Here is a 12,933-nt window from a genome sequence, read left to right as displayed (position 1 = left end):
ATCAGATAAACCTGTAGGTTACATACAGTATGCAAACGTAGGCTAAAGCCCCATTCATAACTGGTTCTAACATGCGCCTTTTGTCCTGATCTTGTCCACATTCTTATTGTGCCCACATTTCTTTGACAGGTGTAGAAGATTAAAAGACGGATTGTGATCAGGCCTTCCTGACCACCTCCGGAGGTAGCCAGGCCCGCGTTGTGTCTGGATATCTTAGGTGTAGACGGATCCGGACAGTGAAACCATTTAAATCATCACTATCCTGCCTTCTAAAATCATCAGTCATGCGGCAACATTACATTTACATTTTTGTAATTTCGCAGACACTCTTATCCAGAGCAACTTACAGTAGTGAGTGCATACATTTCATAAAAAAAATTCCCGTACTGGTCCCCCGTGGGAATCAAACCCACAACCCTGGCGTTGCAAACACCATGCTCTACCAACTGAGCCACACGGGACACATTGACTTATGATGTCAATATGTGCCTTAAAATCAATAAATAAATCAATATTATGTATCTGTCAAACAATTTGCATACAGGGAGGGACCAAGAAATCTGGTCAGAATGTGGACGCAGTGGATGGATAAGAGACATTTAAATACCATGTGTAGATGCATATCTAAAGATGTGGGCCCAATCAGAATGTGGACAAGGTCAGGACACAGGATGCATGTTAGCGCCAGGTATAAACAAGGCTTACAAGAGAGCGCCTGAGTGGGCACGAGTGAGAGAAAGAGGAGGCTTAGCCAATCGTGTCTCTTAACGTGTCCAGTCGTGTTTCTTAACAGTCTTTGTTCTGCGCAAAATACCAACACCTGATTGTTGATAGTCAGAGCTTGTCCTTTAACGAGACAGACATGCTAATGATCAACAGATTGTCAAAAACGGTGTTGATCTTTGTAGTGTCACGGCTACAGCTAAGAAAGTCTTATGCCAACACAACGCATTATGATGATAAGACCGGACAGGATTACTAGCTTCTAATTGGCAAATTGTCAAGTAGTGCTTGTGTTTTCAAGCCTTTAGAGAGCTGGTGTTATTATCGGTTTGGATGTTAGGCTCCACTGTTAGATGGGGTTAGTGGTGGTGGTGGTGGGCTTGGTTGTTGGTGCTGAACAAGCCACTCTGTCAATGCCTCTGCCTCTCATAGCCTCCATCCATCTCTGCTACGCTGTGGAGGGAGGGAAATCACTCCTCATATTAACAGAGGCACGATTCGTGTCTGAGACCTAATGTGCTTTTATCACTCCCAAACTACGGCTTCTCAAGCTACGTATTCTTCCTTGCTGTTCCAATTAACATGGGAAGAATCAACCACACCACAGGGATGTTTCCTTATGCCTGAATTCAGGCTAAGATGTGTCATAGATTGAGGTAGATTTAGATCAGGAAGAATACCCAGTGCAAAAAAGAAATATCTAAATCTGTTGGCCGAGGACTAGTGCATTGGCGAGGATAAAAGAGAGAGTGTGTTTTGTAGTGTACATTGTGTGCATAGTCAGGGATAGGAGGCAGCAGGGTGGAGTGGATGGATGGAGGGAAAGGCATGTGATGCTGGGCAGTGCTGCCATTGCCACAGATGGCTCAGGGAAACTACAGAGCTTACACCACCTAGATCAGCAGCTCACCTGTGGAGCCTGTGAAGGGCCTTGCTTCCGCAGAGGGAGAACTGGGCACATCCCAGCACAAATACACACGCACACACACATACACCACACTATTATGTTATTTACATACAGTACCAGTCAAAAGTTTGGACACACCTACTCATTCCAGGATTTTTCCTTATTTTTCCTATTTTCTACATTGTAGAATAATCGTGAAGACATCAAAACTAGGAAATAACACATATGGAATGATGTAGTAAGCAAAAAACTGTTAAACAAATAAAAAAAAATGTTAGATTTCAGATTCTTCAAGGTAGCCACCCCTTGCCTTGATGACAGCTTTGCACACTTGGCATTCTCTCAACCACCTTCATGAGGTAGTCACCTGGAATGCATTTCAATTAACAGGTGTGCCTTGTTCAAAGTTAATATGCGGAATGTCTTTCCTTCTTATTGCGTTTGAGACAATCAGTTGTATTATGACAAGATAGGGGTGGTATACAGAAGATAGCCCTATTTGGTAAAAGACCAAGTCCATACTAAGGGAAGAACAGCTCAAATAAGCAAAGAGAAATGGCAGTCTATCATTACTTTAATTAAGACATGAAGGTCAGTCAATGAGAAACATTTCAAGAACTTTGAAAATGTCTTCAAGTGCAGTCGCACAAACCATCAAGCGCTATGATGAAACTGGCTCTCATGAGGACCGCCACAGGAAAGGAAGACCCAGAATTACCTCTGCTGCAGAGGATACGCTGTTTAGAGTTACCAGCCTCAGAAATCATCAATTAACTGCACCTCAGATTGCAGCCCAAATAAATACTTCACAGAGTTCAAGTAATAGACACATCTCAACATCAACTGTTCAGAGGAGACTGCGTGAATCAGGCCTTCATGGTCGAATTGCTGTAAAGAAACCACTACTAAAGGACACCAATAAGAAGAAGAGACTTGCTTGGGCCAAGAAACACGAGCAATGGACATTAGACAGGTGGAAAACTGTCCTTTGGTCTGATGAGTCCAAATGTGAGATTTTTGGTTCCAACGACCGTGTCTTTGTGAGTTGGTGAACAGATGATCTCTGTGTGTGGTTCCCACCGTGAAGCATGGAGGAGGAGGTGTGATGGTTTGGGGGTGCTTTGCTGGTGACACTGTCAGTGATTTATTTAGAATTAAAGGCACACTTAACCAGCATGGCTTCCACAGCATTCTGCAGCGATACGCCATTCTATCTGGTTTGCTTTTAGTGGGACTATCATTTGTTTTTCAACAGAACAATGACCCAAAACAAACCTCTGGGCTATGTAAGGGCTATTGGACCAAAAAGGACTGCTGCATCAGATGACCTGGCCTCCACAATCACCCGACCTCAAACCAATTGTGATGGTTTGGGATGAGTTGGACCGCAGAGTGAAGGAAAAGCAGCCAACAAGTGTTCAGCATATGTGGGAACTCCTTCATGACTGTTGGAAAAGCATTCCAGGTGACTACCTCATGAAGCTGGTTGAGAGAATGCCAAGAGTGTGCAAAGCTGTCATCAAGGCCAATGGTGGCTACTTTGAAGAATCCAAAATATTTGTTTAACATTTTTTTGTTTACTACATGATTCCATATGTGTTATTTCATAGTTTTGATGTCTTCACTATTATTCTACAATGTAGAAAATAGTAAAGATAAAGAAAGACCCTTGAATGAGTAGGTGTGTCCAAACTTTTGACTGGTACTGTATACACTGAGTGTACAAAACATTAAGAACACCTTCCTAATATTGAGTTGCACCTCACACCCCCTTTTGCCCTCAGAACAGCCTCAATTCGTTGGGGCATGGACTCTACAAGGTGTCAAAAGCGTTCCACAGGGTTGCTGGCTCATGTTGACTCCTGTGCTTCCCACAGTTGTGTCAAGTTGGCTAGATGTCCTTTGGATGGTGGACCATTCATGATACACACAGGAAACTGTTTTGCGTGAAAAACCCAGCAGCATTGCAGTTCTCGACACAAACCGGTGTGCCTGGCACATACTACCATACCCCGGTGAAAGGTACTTAAATCCTTTGTCTGGCCCATTCACCCTCTGAGTGGCACACATACACTATCTATGTCTCAATTGTCTCAAGGCTTAAAAATCCTTCTTTAACCAGTCTCCTCCCCTTCATCTATACTGATTGAAGTGTATTTAACAAGTGGCTTCAATAAGGGATCATAGCTTTCACCTGGATTCACCTGGTCAGTCTATGTCATGGAAAGAGCAGGTGTTCTGAATGTTTTGTACACTGAGTGTATACTAATCTAAACAAACACGCTTGCATTCACACACACGCACAAACTCACACTAATATCTACAAGTATATGCACAATAATGTATGCACAGCACATTCATAACCATACACTGTTGCTCTTGTACGTAGCTCTACAGGCATGGGCCTCTGACAGTGCCAGGGAGCTGAAAGGATGAGCTCCCTGTGCCAGCCCCGCAGTGCAGTGGACAGACCGAGCCATATGCTCCAGTCAGTGCTGTCATCTCTCCAGAGCTACAGGCCAGAAGCCAGAGGTCCTCCCTCGAGTGACCCACACCTCTCCTTGGGCTTTGGAGTACATTGTATACCTTTAAAGATTTACAGTATATAGTATTGCGCTTTACTTGCAACTTTAGCGCTTTACTTGCAACATTCTGTGTCATATGCACCACAGGTGTTTCTGGAGAAGTCCCATGGTTCTCCATACTGTAGTTTCATCCTATGACTAATTAAGCCAAGATGACAAATTATACAACTGTGCTCAGGGAAATGAATGTGTATGCAAACATACATTTACCTCATTTAGCAGAGCAACTTACAGGAGCAATTATGGTTAAGTGCCTGGCTCAAGGGCACAACGGCAGATTTTCACTTAGTCAGCTCAGGGATTCAAACCAGTGACCTTTCGATTACTGGGCCAATGCTCTTAACCGCTAGGCTAGGCTACCTACCACCCCATAACGCATGTAGATGAATAAAAACAGCAGTAGACTGCAGGCAGGATTGATTAGACAATCTAAACAGGGCTAGGCTGTAGCGGTGTTATATTTGCCTTTGCTAGCTAATAATTCATCCTTTTTAGGATGCAACACCTTGTGTTAGCATCCTAGGGGACTTATACTTCCGATAAGGGGGGGGGCGACTGCAACGTGAAAAATATTCTCACCGGAATCAGAGGGGGGATTCTCAGCTTGGTGAAACACTCATGAAACCCTGGCATGAAAACAGCTAGGCCCGCAGGTGTCCACAGCGCTACCATACCGGCAAACTCTCGACAAATGTCTGCATCAGCGTGTTTATTTAGAGAGAAAAGTCCTATTTTCAATGTTTATGTGGAGCTGGTAGTTTATTGCACCCTTGAAGGGATTAATAACATTGCTGAGCTGTGTGATGAATATCAGACACACACACACACACACACACACACTTCTGTAAACTGAGACTCTCACCCTCTTTCCTGGATCAGCATGGTCATAATTTATTTATGAAAACGAGTAGGGGGAAAAAACTGCTGAAAGTAACCGGGGCAACAGCTGATAACTTGATATTCCTTCTGACTGGAGCTGACTAACAGTATGGGTTAGAAAGGTTAAGAGACATGTGGGTGTTATGTACAGTATTTAGTGCAGCGTTTCCCAAACTAGGGGTCGCGAACTCATGTGGGGTTGCCTGATTTGAAAAGCTGGTAGTCGTTAAATGCGGTTGTAATAAACAGATCGGTTTCTGTTTTCTTCCGACCAATGTCGCTCTATCTTTTGAACGGTTTAAACGACAAAATATTATGACCCCATCACCGAACGATAAGATTATCAGGAACACATACAGGTCTTCTGTTTCCCTCTACGATGCCCACAAGCTACGCAGGTCTCATTAGAACAGAGTGGACAAGACCAGGCACTAAATCAGACTAGGGTGGAAAAAAAACAGAATTAATGGTTATGTTCTTTTCTACACAGAAGGTCATACAAAATGATTGCCTGATGATCTTCTGAACTTCTCAATACATTTTTGATGCATTTTAGTCACTTCGAACTATACTTTCATCAGATTGAAATACTGTCATAAATACTGGCAGACTGATTTATAATAGACTGTCATAGCCCTAATTAAAAAAAAGTTAACATTTGCCGTTGATTCCATCACTTTTTTTACATGGTGGGGTCGCAAAACATTTTTCATGTCAAAATAGGGTCAAAACCCCAAAATGTTTGGGAACTCCTGATTTAGTGCTTTTGAAAGGCCCCAGTGCCCGACAGTGATTACTAGCTAAACAAATCCTTCTCTACCCACAACATCAGGATACTTCAAGTAGTCAGATGACCCCTGGTCAGTTTGTTCTGATACTGCCCAGCTGTCTGCACAGCTATAACCAATGATGCATAAGAGTATGGAACACAACCTACTCAATAACAGCAAGTAACCAGAGAGAATTTGAACTAATTAGATCGTGCGATGTTTACTAATAAGAAGTGGGGCATCATCTTCCTCTTCAACACTTAGAAGAAAGTATTTGAGATAAGAAAATAAAGTAGTTGAGAGATACTGTATGCATCACCACTGACTACCAGTTGTGTCATCACCTCTTAATAGTAAGTCGGCGTTTATGTGCCCACTGCTTTAACGTTGCTGTGTTATGCAGTCATTACATAACAGAGCATGCTACAGTATTGAGCGTTACACGTACAGAGCCAGAGGGAGGAAACGAGTGCATTTTCTGTTTTGTTTCTTTGGTTACACAGTTACAAAGTATCTCTCACCTTTTTATACAAAGTACCTAAGATCACGCTCACCTTTTGACTCAGAATCGTAAAGCAAATCTTTTTCGATGTGTCGATCCAAGTAGAAAAGGAAAAAAAAGGTTTAGAATAAAGTCAATGTTGTCTGTCAGGTTTCGCTCTGGATTTGTACTGCTATATGACAAATTAATGGCCCACTGTAGTCTTGCATAGAAAATGCCCTTATGAACCATTTTTGCACTATAGCACCGGCTAATGGCAAGTCCTGTTTTTGTCTGTAACCCCGGATCATGTGAAATGTCTCTGTCCTGCTGTGTTCTGGGGACATTAAGTCTGTCTGAATGAGCCGGAGTGCGGCTGGAGTCTAAAATAGCTCTGCACGCAGGCATACAGGCAGCACTCTACAGCACAGTGATGGAGGGTGGAGGGAGCAGAGGCCGGGGAGTAAGTCAGCTGCACGGCTCATTTGAAATCAAGCAGTCATTACTGAGGCTCCTGAACAGCATCCTTTACTGTCCCACTGAGCACAGAGCACCACCCGAGGAGAGGACCCGCTACCTGACTCTGTATGAGCCTCTATGAGGAGCAGATACCTGACTCTGTATGAGTCTCTCTGAGGAGCAGATACCTGACTATATGAGTCTCTATGAGGAGCAGATACCTGACTGTATGAGTCTCTCTGAGGAGCAGATACCTGACTGTATGAGTCTCTAAGAGGAGCAGATACCTGACTGTATGAGTCTCTCTGAGGAGCAGATACCTGACTATATGAGTCTCTATGAGGAGCAGATACCTGACTGTATGAGTCTCTCTGAGGAGCAGATACCTGACTGTATGAGTCTCTAAGAGGAGCAGATACCTGACTGTATGAGTCTCTCTGAGGAGCAGATACCTGACTGTATGAGTCTCTCTGAGGAGCAGATACCTGACTGTATGAGTCTCTCTGAGGAGCAAATACCTGACTGTATGAGTCTCTCTGAGGAGCAGATACCTGACTGTATGAGTCTCTATGAGGAGCAGATACCTGACTGTATGAGTCTCTAAGAGGAGCAGATACCTGACTGTATGAGTCTCTCTGAGGAGCAGATACCTGACTGTATGAGTCTCTAAGAGGAGCAGATACCTGACTGTATGAGTCTCTCTGAGGAGCAGATACCTGACTGTATGAGTCTCTATGAGGAGCAGATACATGACTCTGTATGAGTCTCTCTGAGGAGCAGATACCTGACTGTATGAGTCTCTCTGAGGAGCAGATACCTGACTGTATGAGTCTCTATGAGGAGCAGATACCTGACTGTATGAGAGTAGCTCACATACTTTCATTTACCTCAAACCCATTTGAAACCCTCCAGAATAATGTTTAGAACAGAATGGGGTAATGTGATGGCAGAAAATATACACTGAGTGTACAAAACATTAGGAACAGCTTCCTAATATTGAGTTGCACCCCCTTTTGCCCTCAGAACAGCCTCAATTTGTCTGGGCATGGACTCTATAAGGTGTCGAAAGTGTTCCACAGGGATGCTGGCCCATGTTGAGTCCAATGCTTCTGACAGTTGTGTCAAGTTGGCTGTATGTCCTTTGGGTGGTGGACCATTCTTGATACACACGGGAAACTGTTGACTATTAAAAACCCAGCAGCATTGCAGTTCTTGACACACTCAAACCGGTGCACCTGGCACCTACTACCATACCCCGTTCAAAGGCACTTAAATCTTTTGTCTTGCCCATTCACTCTCTGAATGGCACACATACACAATCCATGTCTCAATTGTCTCACAGCTTAAAAATCCTTCTTTAACCTGTCCTCCCCTTCATCTACACTGATTGAAGTAGATTTAACAGGTGACATCAATAAGGGATCATAGTTTTCACCTAGATTCACCTGGTCAGTCTATATCATGGCAAGAGCTGTTGTTCCTAATGTTTTGTACACTCAGTGTATACATAATACAGTTTATAGCTGGACTCATCTGATATATGAGAGCAATTGTGAATGTTCCTACTGTTCAGTTTAGCTAAACTTGTTACTGAAAATATTGTTTTCCCAGCCCTGTGCAGAGGAAGTGGAACTCTCATCCAGTCTATCATTAATAAAGATCTCATTTACTCCGGCTCCCAATGCCTTCTCTCCTCATTAAATCTCTCAGTGTATCGCCCGGCCCAGCCCGGAGGTGACAGGCTTAAGTAATCCACAGCCACAGTGCCATTTGCCTTGCTTCCCCACACCCGCTCTCTGAGAGAGTGATACTGTTTACAATTCCACCGATTCAATTATCCCGCTGTATTTTCTCTATTCCCAGATATCCCCTGCGGCCGGGGTGGTAGAGAGCGATTTAGCGGGTGGTTTACACATATGACGATGGTCCGTGGCAAATGTATCTCAAGCCAGTCGGCCTGACTGACACCATTTTCGCCTCTCTTTCTCTCTCCGCTTATTCTCTTTGTGTTACAGGGCCTCTATAAAGCCCAGCAGCTCTAGTAGCGTAGCTGTAAGTGCTAGACAGACTTCTAACAGGCCTGTTTCACCGTTCAAATGTCTATTATGTTTAGTCACCAGACAGCCAGGACAGCAGTCATGTCATATTCATTTTCTCTTATGCTAAACATTTCATTTGTGTTCATGTTGCTAACTACAAACATAGAATCCAGGTCCATCGGCATAGGCTAAATTGTTTGACCTACCACTGTTTGAAGGTTGGAGATATCCTTAGGCCTTTTAAAACCTATTTTAAAATGTCAAACTTATTTTACCTGATATACTCTTCTTTATTTCAGCTATGATGAATGTGTGGGACCAGGTGCGACACAGATATACGTCCCCACAGATGACCCCCCTCCGTACTCCCTCACGGACCCCTGTCAGCGGGGCCACCAGCAGGCCACCTACACCAGCCTGGAGATGGAGGAGCCGTCCGCTGGAGCTGGAGCCTCTTGGGTGTCCGCCAGCAGCGCCGCCGCCTCCCACTACCCAATCGGACTGCATGAGCTCCGGCAGCAGCCTATATCCTCCATCTCCCAGTCAGCGTTCCCCCTGGAGGAGGCGCCCCCATACGAGGTGGTGGTGAGCAGGCAGAACCAGCCCATCCCTCTGATGCCCATGGACCTGCTCAAACACCCCTCGGAGGACAGCCATAGTCCCCAGAGAGCCCGGGCTGTCGCACACAGAATCCTGTAGAGCCGACTGGGCTAGTCCACTCCAATGCTCTTCGTGCGGACAGCCACCCCCCCTCCCAGTCTTAGTAGGACAGCCTGAATCTCTCTTCTGCTTCTTCCAGTGTCCCGTTGTGCATGACAGGCAGTATCAAAAGAGGTGGACTTTCTGGACTGAAGTGGAAGCTTTGGGTTGAACCTGAACTCAGTCTGCACCTTCCTTTCCTTCCCCTACCTCTTGGATAAGCTGTGTCCCCCGACTCTCAAGATGTTACCCGCACCACTCCTCACTCTCTCTCCCTTTACTACTGGGGCACTGCCATGAAAGCACAGGGCTACTACTAGTTACCCGGGGCTGGGAGTATGGTCTTTCTGTCCAGAGGGAATTCACTTCATACTGTACAATGGTCTCAGTTTAGGAGGCATTCACGCATTTAGGAAGCATTATCAAAGTCTGTTTTTAGCACACACAAAATACACTAGCGGTAACCTGAAGTGGTTTCAGATAGATATTCTGTATGTACTGTTGGTTCTTGTTGTGTTGAAATGGAATCGCTCTTGATAAAAAAAAAACACTATAGAAAGAATGCCTAATTTCACATTCCATCACATATCCATATGGTTTTATTAATATTTTCTACATGCAAATAATATTTGATTTATATTTAGTTGACTTTAGGACTCCGACTGTCTGTAAAATGTCCAGTAATTTCAACTGATAAATATACCCCAGTGTTATACACTCTTATTAAAAAAGGTTCTATCTCGAACTTAAAAGGGTTCTTCGGCTGTTCCCGTAGAACCTTTTCCACAGAAGGTTCTACATGGAACCCGAAAGGGTTCTACCTAGAACCAAACAGGGTTCTCCTATGGATACAGCCGATGAATCCTTTTAGAACACTTTTTTCTAAGAGTGTAGGTATTTTTTTGCACTATTATTTGAAATAAATTATTTTTGTGGTATATGGTTTTATATGGTTTCTGGATATAAACACGTTCATATGAGCTGGAAATACTGTCTATTCTCTATAATTAGGTTTCCCCTCTGGGGGCTGAGGCCTATTTAGATCCTAACTGTTCTGTTTCAGTCTCTAAACGTGCACCGCCACACATTCCTCTTCTCTCTCTCTCTCACTACTTCTCTTTTTGTGAAGAGCTTTTTTAGGTGTTCACGAGCGAAATTACTATGAGCTCGACCCATTCGCCAGCTAACATCAAAGTACAATATACCTTGTAGCAGAGATACAATGGTATTTGACAATTGGTGAGAAGGACAAATAATATTAGCACGCAGTTTACTGTGATGAGGGATTTACTATACTTTAGTACTGTCATCTTTGATATGATAAATAAACAATTCATTTTTACAAAATATTATTCAGTCTAGACACATTGTATTTTTCAATATGCTGGAATCTTTTTAATGGTTCCAAATTATTATTCAGTATTTTGTTTTTGGTTGTGAGTATTCATTGTACAGATAAACTGTCTTCAGTTGAACTGTTTTTACATGTCTGTTATCCATGTATAAATGGTATAAAAATGACTGTGCCTGCCAAGCACTAAGTCTAAGACTGTTAGACTGCTTAACATTGTAGCCATAGTAACTTGAAACACTGATTAACAAATCAAGAGCTTTCCTTTTCCAAATAGCTTGTTATTTTTCAAGGCTTGTGTTACTTTGTTAAGTTATTCAGATAAGTCTATGTTCATCATTGAAACCCCAGAAAAAGTACTCTCAGCAGAAAATGTGACATAATGTCCATATTTTGTGTATAAAACCGTATTTGTGGAGTCATTGACCCCCTGTCACCTTTGCATTTGGCCCCAGAACTTGGGTATCTGTGTTCCAGCCCCCCTCTCTTTCTCATTGTCTCCCTCATTTATCTTACCAAATCCCTTCTTGTGAAGTGATATATATCCTCACTGATGAACCCTTAAAGAATACTTTATAAATGAATTAGTCGCATGATTGCATTGCTGGAATTGTGGATAAAAGTTATAAAGAGATGAGTATTTATTTAGAGTAGCTTTATCAATAATGTGTATAACTGTGGAAAGACTACTATTAAATAGTTGTTGTGAGATTCACCAGAATGTAGATGTACTACAGCACAGATGCTTCGCACTAGACAGAAACGTCGAAAGATTCAAGATCAACGGGTTATTTTTCTCGCGTTACATTCTTGTGCCAATCATCATCAAATGGATTTGACTTTGAAGAGCGTTTGTTAAATGGCTTTTAAAAAACCAAATGCTGTTCTCATCACTTGTTAATACATATTCTATTTGTGGTCAGAATTGTCATGTCACGCCCTATAACTAAAGCAATGTTTGGGCTGAAAATGATGTGTTAATAATTTGACAACGAGCATATTTATGCTTATTATTATGTAGCTGCTGCAAATCTAGCGATGCTATACAATAATAATGATGGTCTTGTGTTTCATCAACTGAAATCTAAAAGTGCAATGCAGTGAATAGGACAACGTGTTAGATTGTGTGCATCGTGACACACTCAGTCATCTAGAAATGCAACTTTACAAGTCAGTAGAAATGCACTGTAACTGTGTTGGAAGACCTAGTCCAATACCTGTTGAGGTAAAACTGCAATGCGGTTCACTCTGGTCTTACATGCTGTTTTTGTCTTTGTCGTTTACTTCATTTTGGTAGCACAATAGGTACATGTCCAACATAAATGTGAAATAATGTGTAATACTGTACGTGTACACTTCCAATGTATAGTTTCCCTGTAAGTCCCACTGTTGTACACAACTGTCCTGTGTGACAAAGATTCTTGTTTCCTATAATCACAGTCATCAACGTATATCCATGTTTTGTATTAAAGCTTTTATTAATTTCTTATATTGGGGAAATTAAATACATTTGACCTCTATGATTTGAGTCGGTGTGACTGTTCGTTCTGGTTTTGCGACTATGGGCATTGAAAACGCCTTTCTGTTTTACATGTAGGCTACACCTAGGAGTAGTAGCTGTAACATAAATAGGAGGAGGACCATTACTATTAATAAACATAGGCATAATAGAGGAGGGAGCTGGGGATGAGGAGTGTTTGTATAGCATCCAAAAAGTGCAGAAACAGTGTAGTGCAATTATCTACATTGGCTAAATGTTTCCCTAAACGTTTAACCAATCGAATCCTGCTATGTATAATGCATGGGAATATGTTGTGACATCCTGTCCGTTGACAGCCATTCATTCCCCTCTGATCTGCTCTGAATGTTGTGTTTGGGTGGTGGGCTAGCTAGCTAATGTAAATCAGACTGAGCAGATGGTCTGTGCCGTTGCTCTGCTCCTAATTACCCTCGTTGCCCAGTGCAAGGCTCCTATTAGGGTGTGCCAGCAGAAAGCTAATTTCATCTAGTGCCACTGCACTCGAGATAATAAGTCCACAG

At 42.8% G+C, this 12,933-nt stretch overlaps 1 protein-coding gene across 2 annotated transcripts in view; it reads left to right on the top strand.

The window, feature by feature from the left end:
* Positions 1-12,413, top strand: part of LOC106561986 (protein BEAN1) — a 57,294-nt gene extending 44,881 nt beyond the window's left edge. For both annotated transcript variants that reach the window (XM_014126492.3, XM_014126494.3), the window contains exon 6: positions 9,143-12,413. In XM_014126492.3, coding sequence (XP_013981967.1) covers positions 9,143-9,542 — 400 coding nt within the window. In that variant the 3' untranslated portion in view covers positions 9,543-12,413. The remainder of the gene's footprint in view (positions 1-9,142) is intronic.
* The last annotated feature ends 520 nt before the right edge of the window (positions 12,414-12,933 follow it).

This window comes from Salmo salar, chromosome 11, assembly GCF_965601325.2.
Source record: "Salmo salar chromosome 11, fSalSal1, whole genome shotgun sequence".
Lineage (NCBI taxonomy): Eukaryota > Metazoa > Chordata > Actinopteri > Salmoniformes > Salmonidae > Salmo > Salmo salar.
Note: the sequence above shows the minus strand (reverse complement) of the source record. Positions and strands in the feature narration are given on the sequence as shown.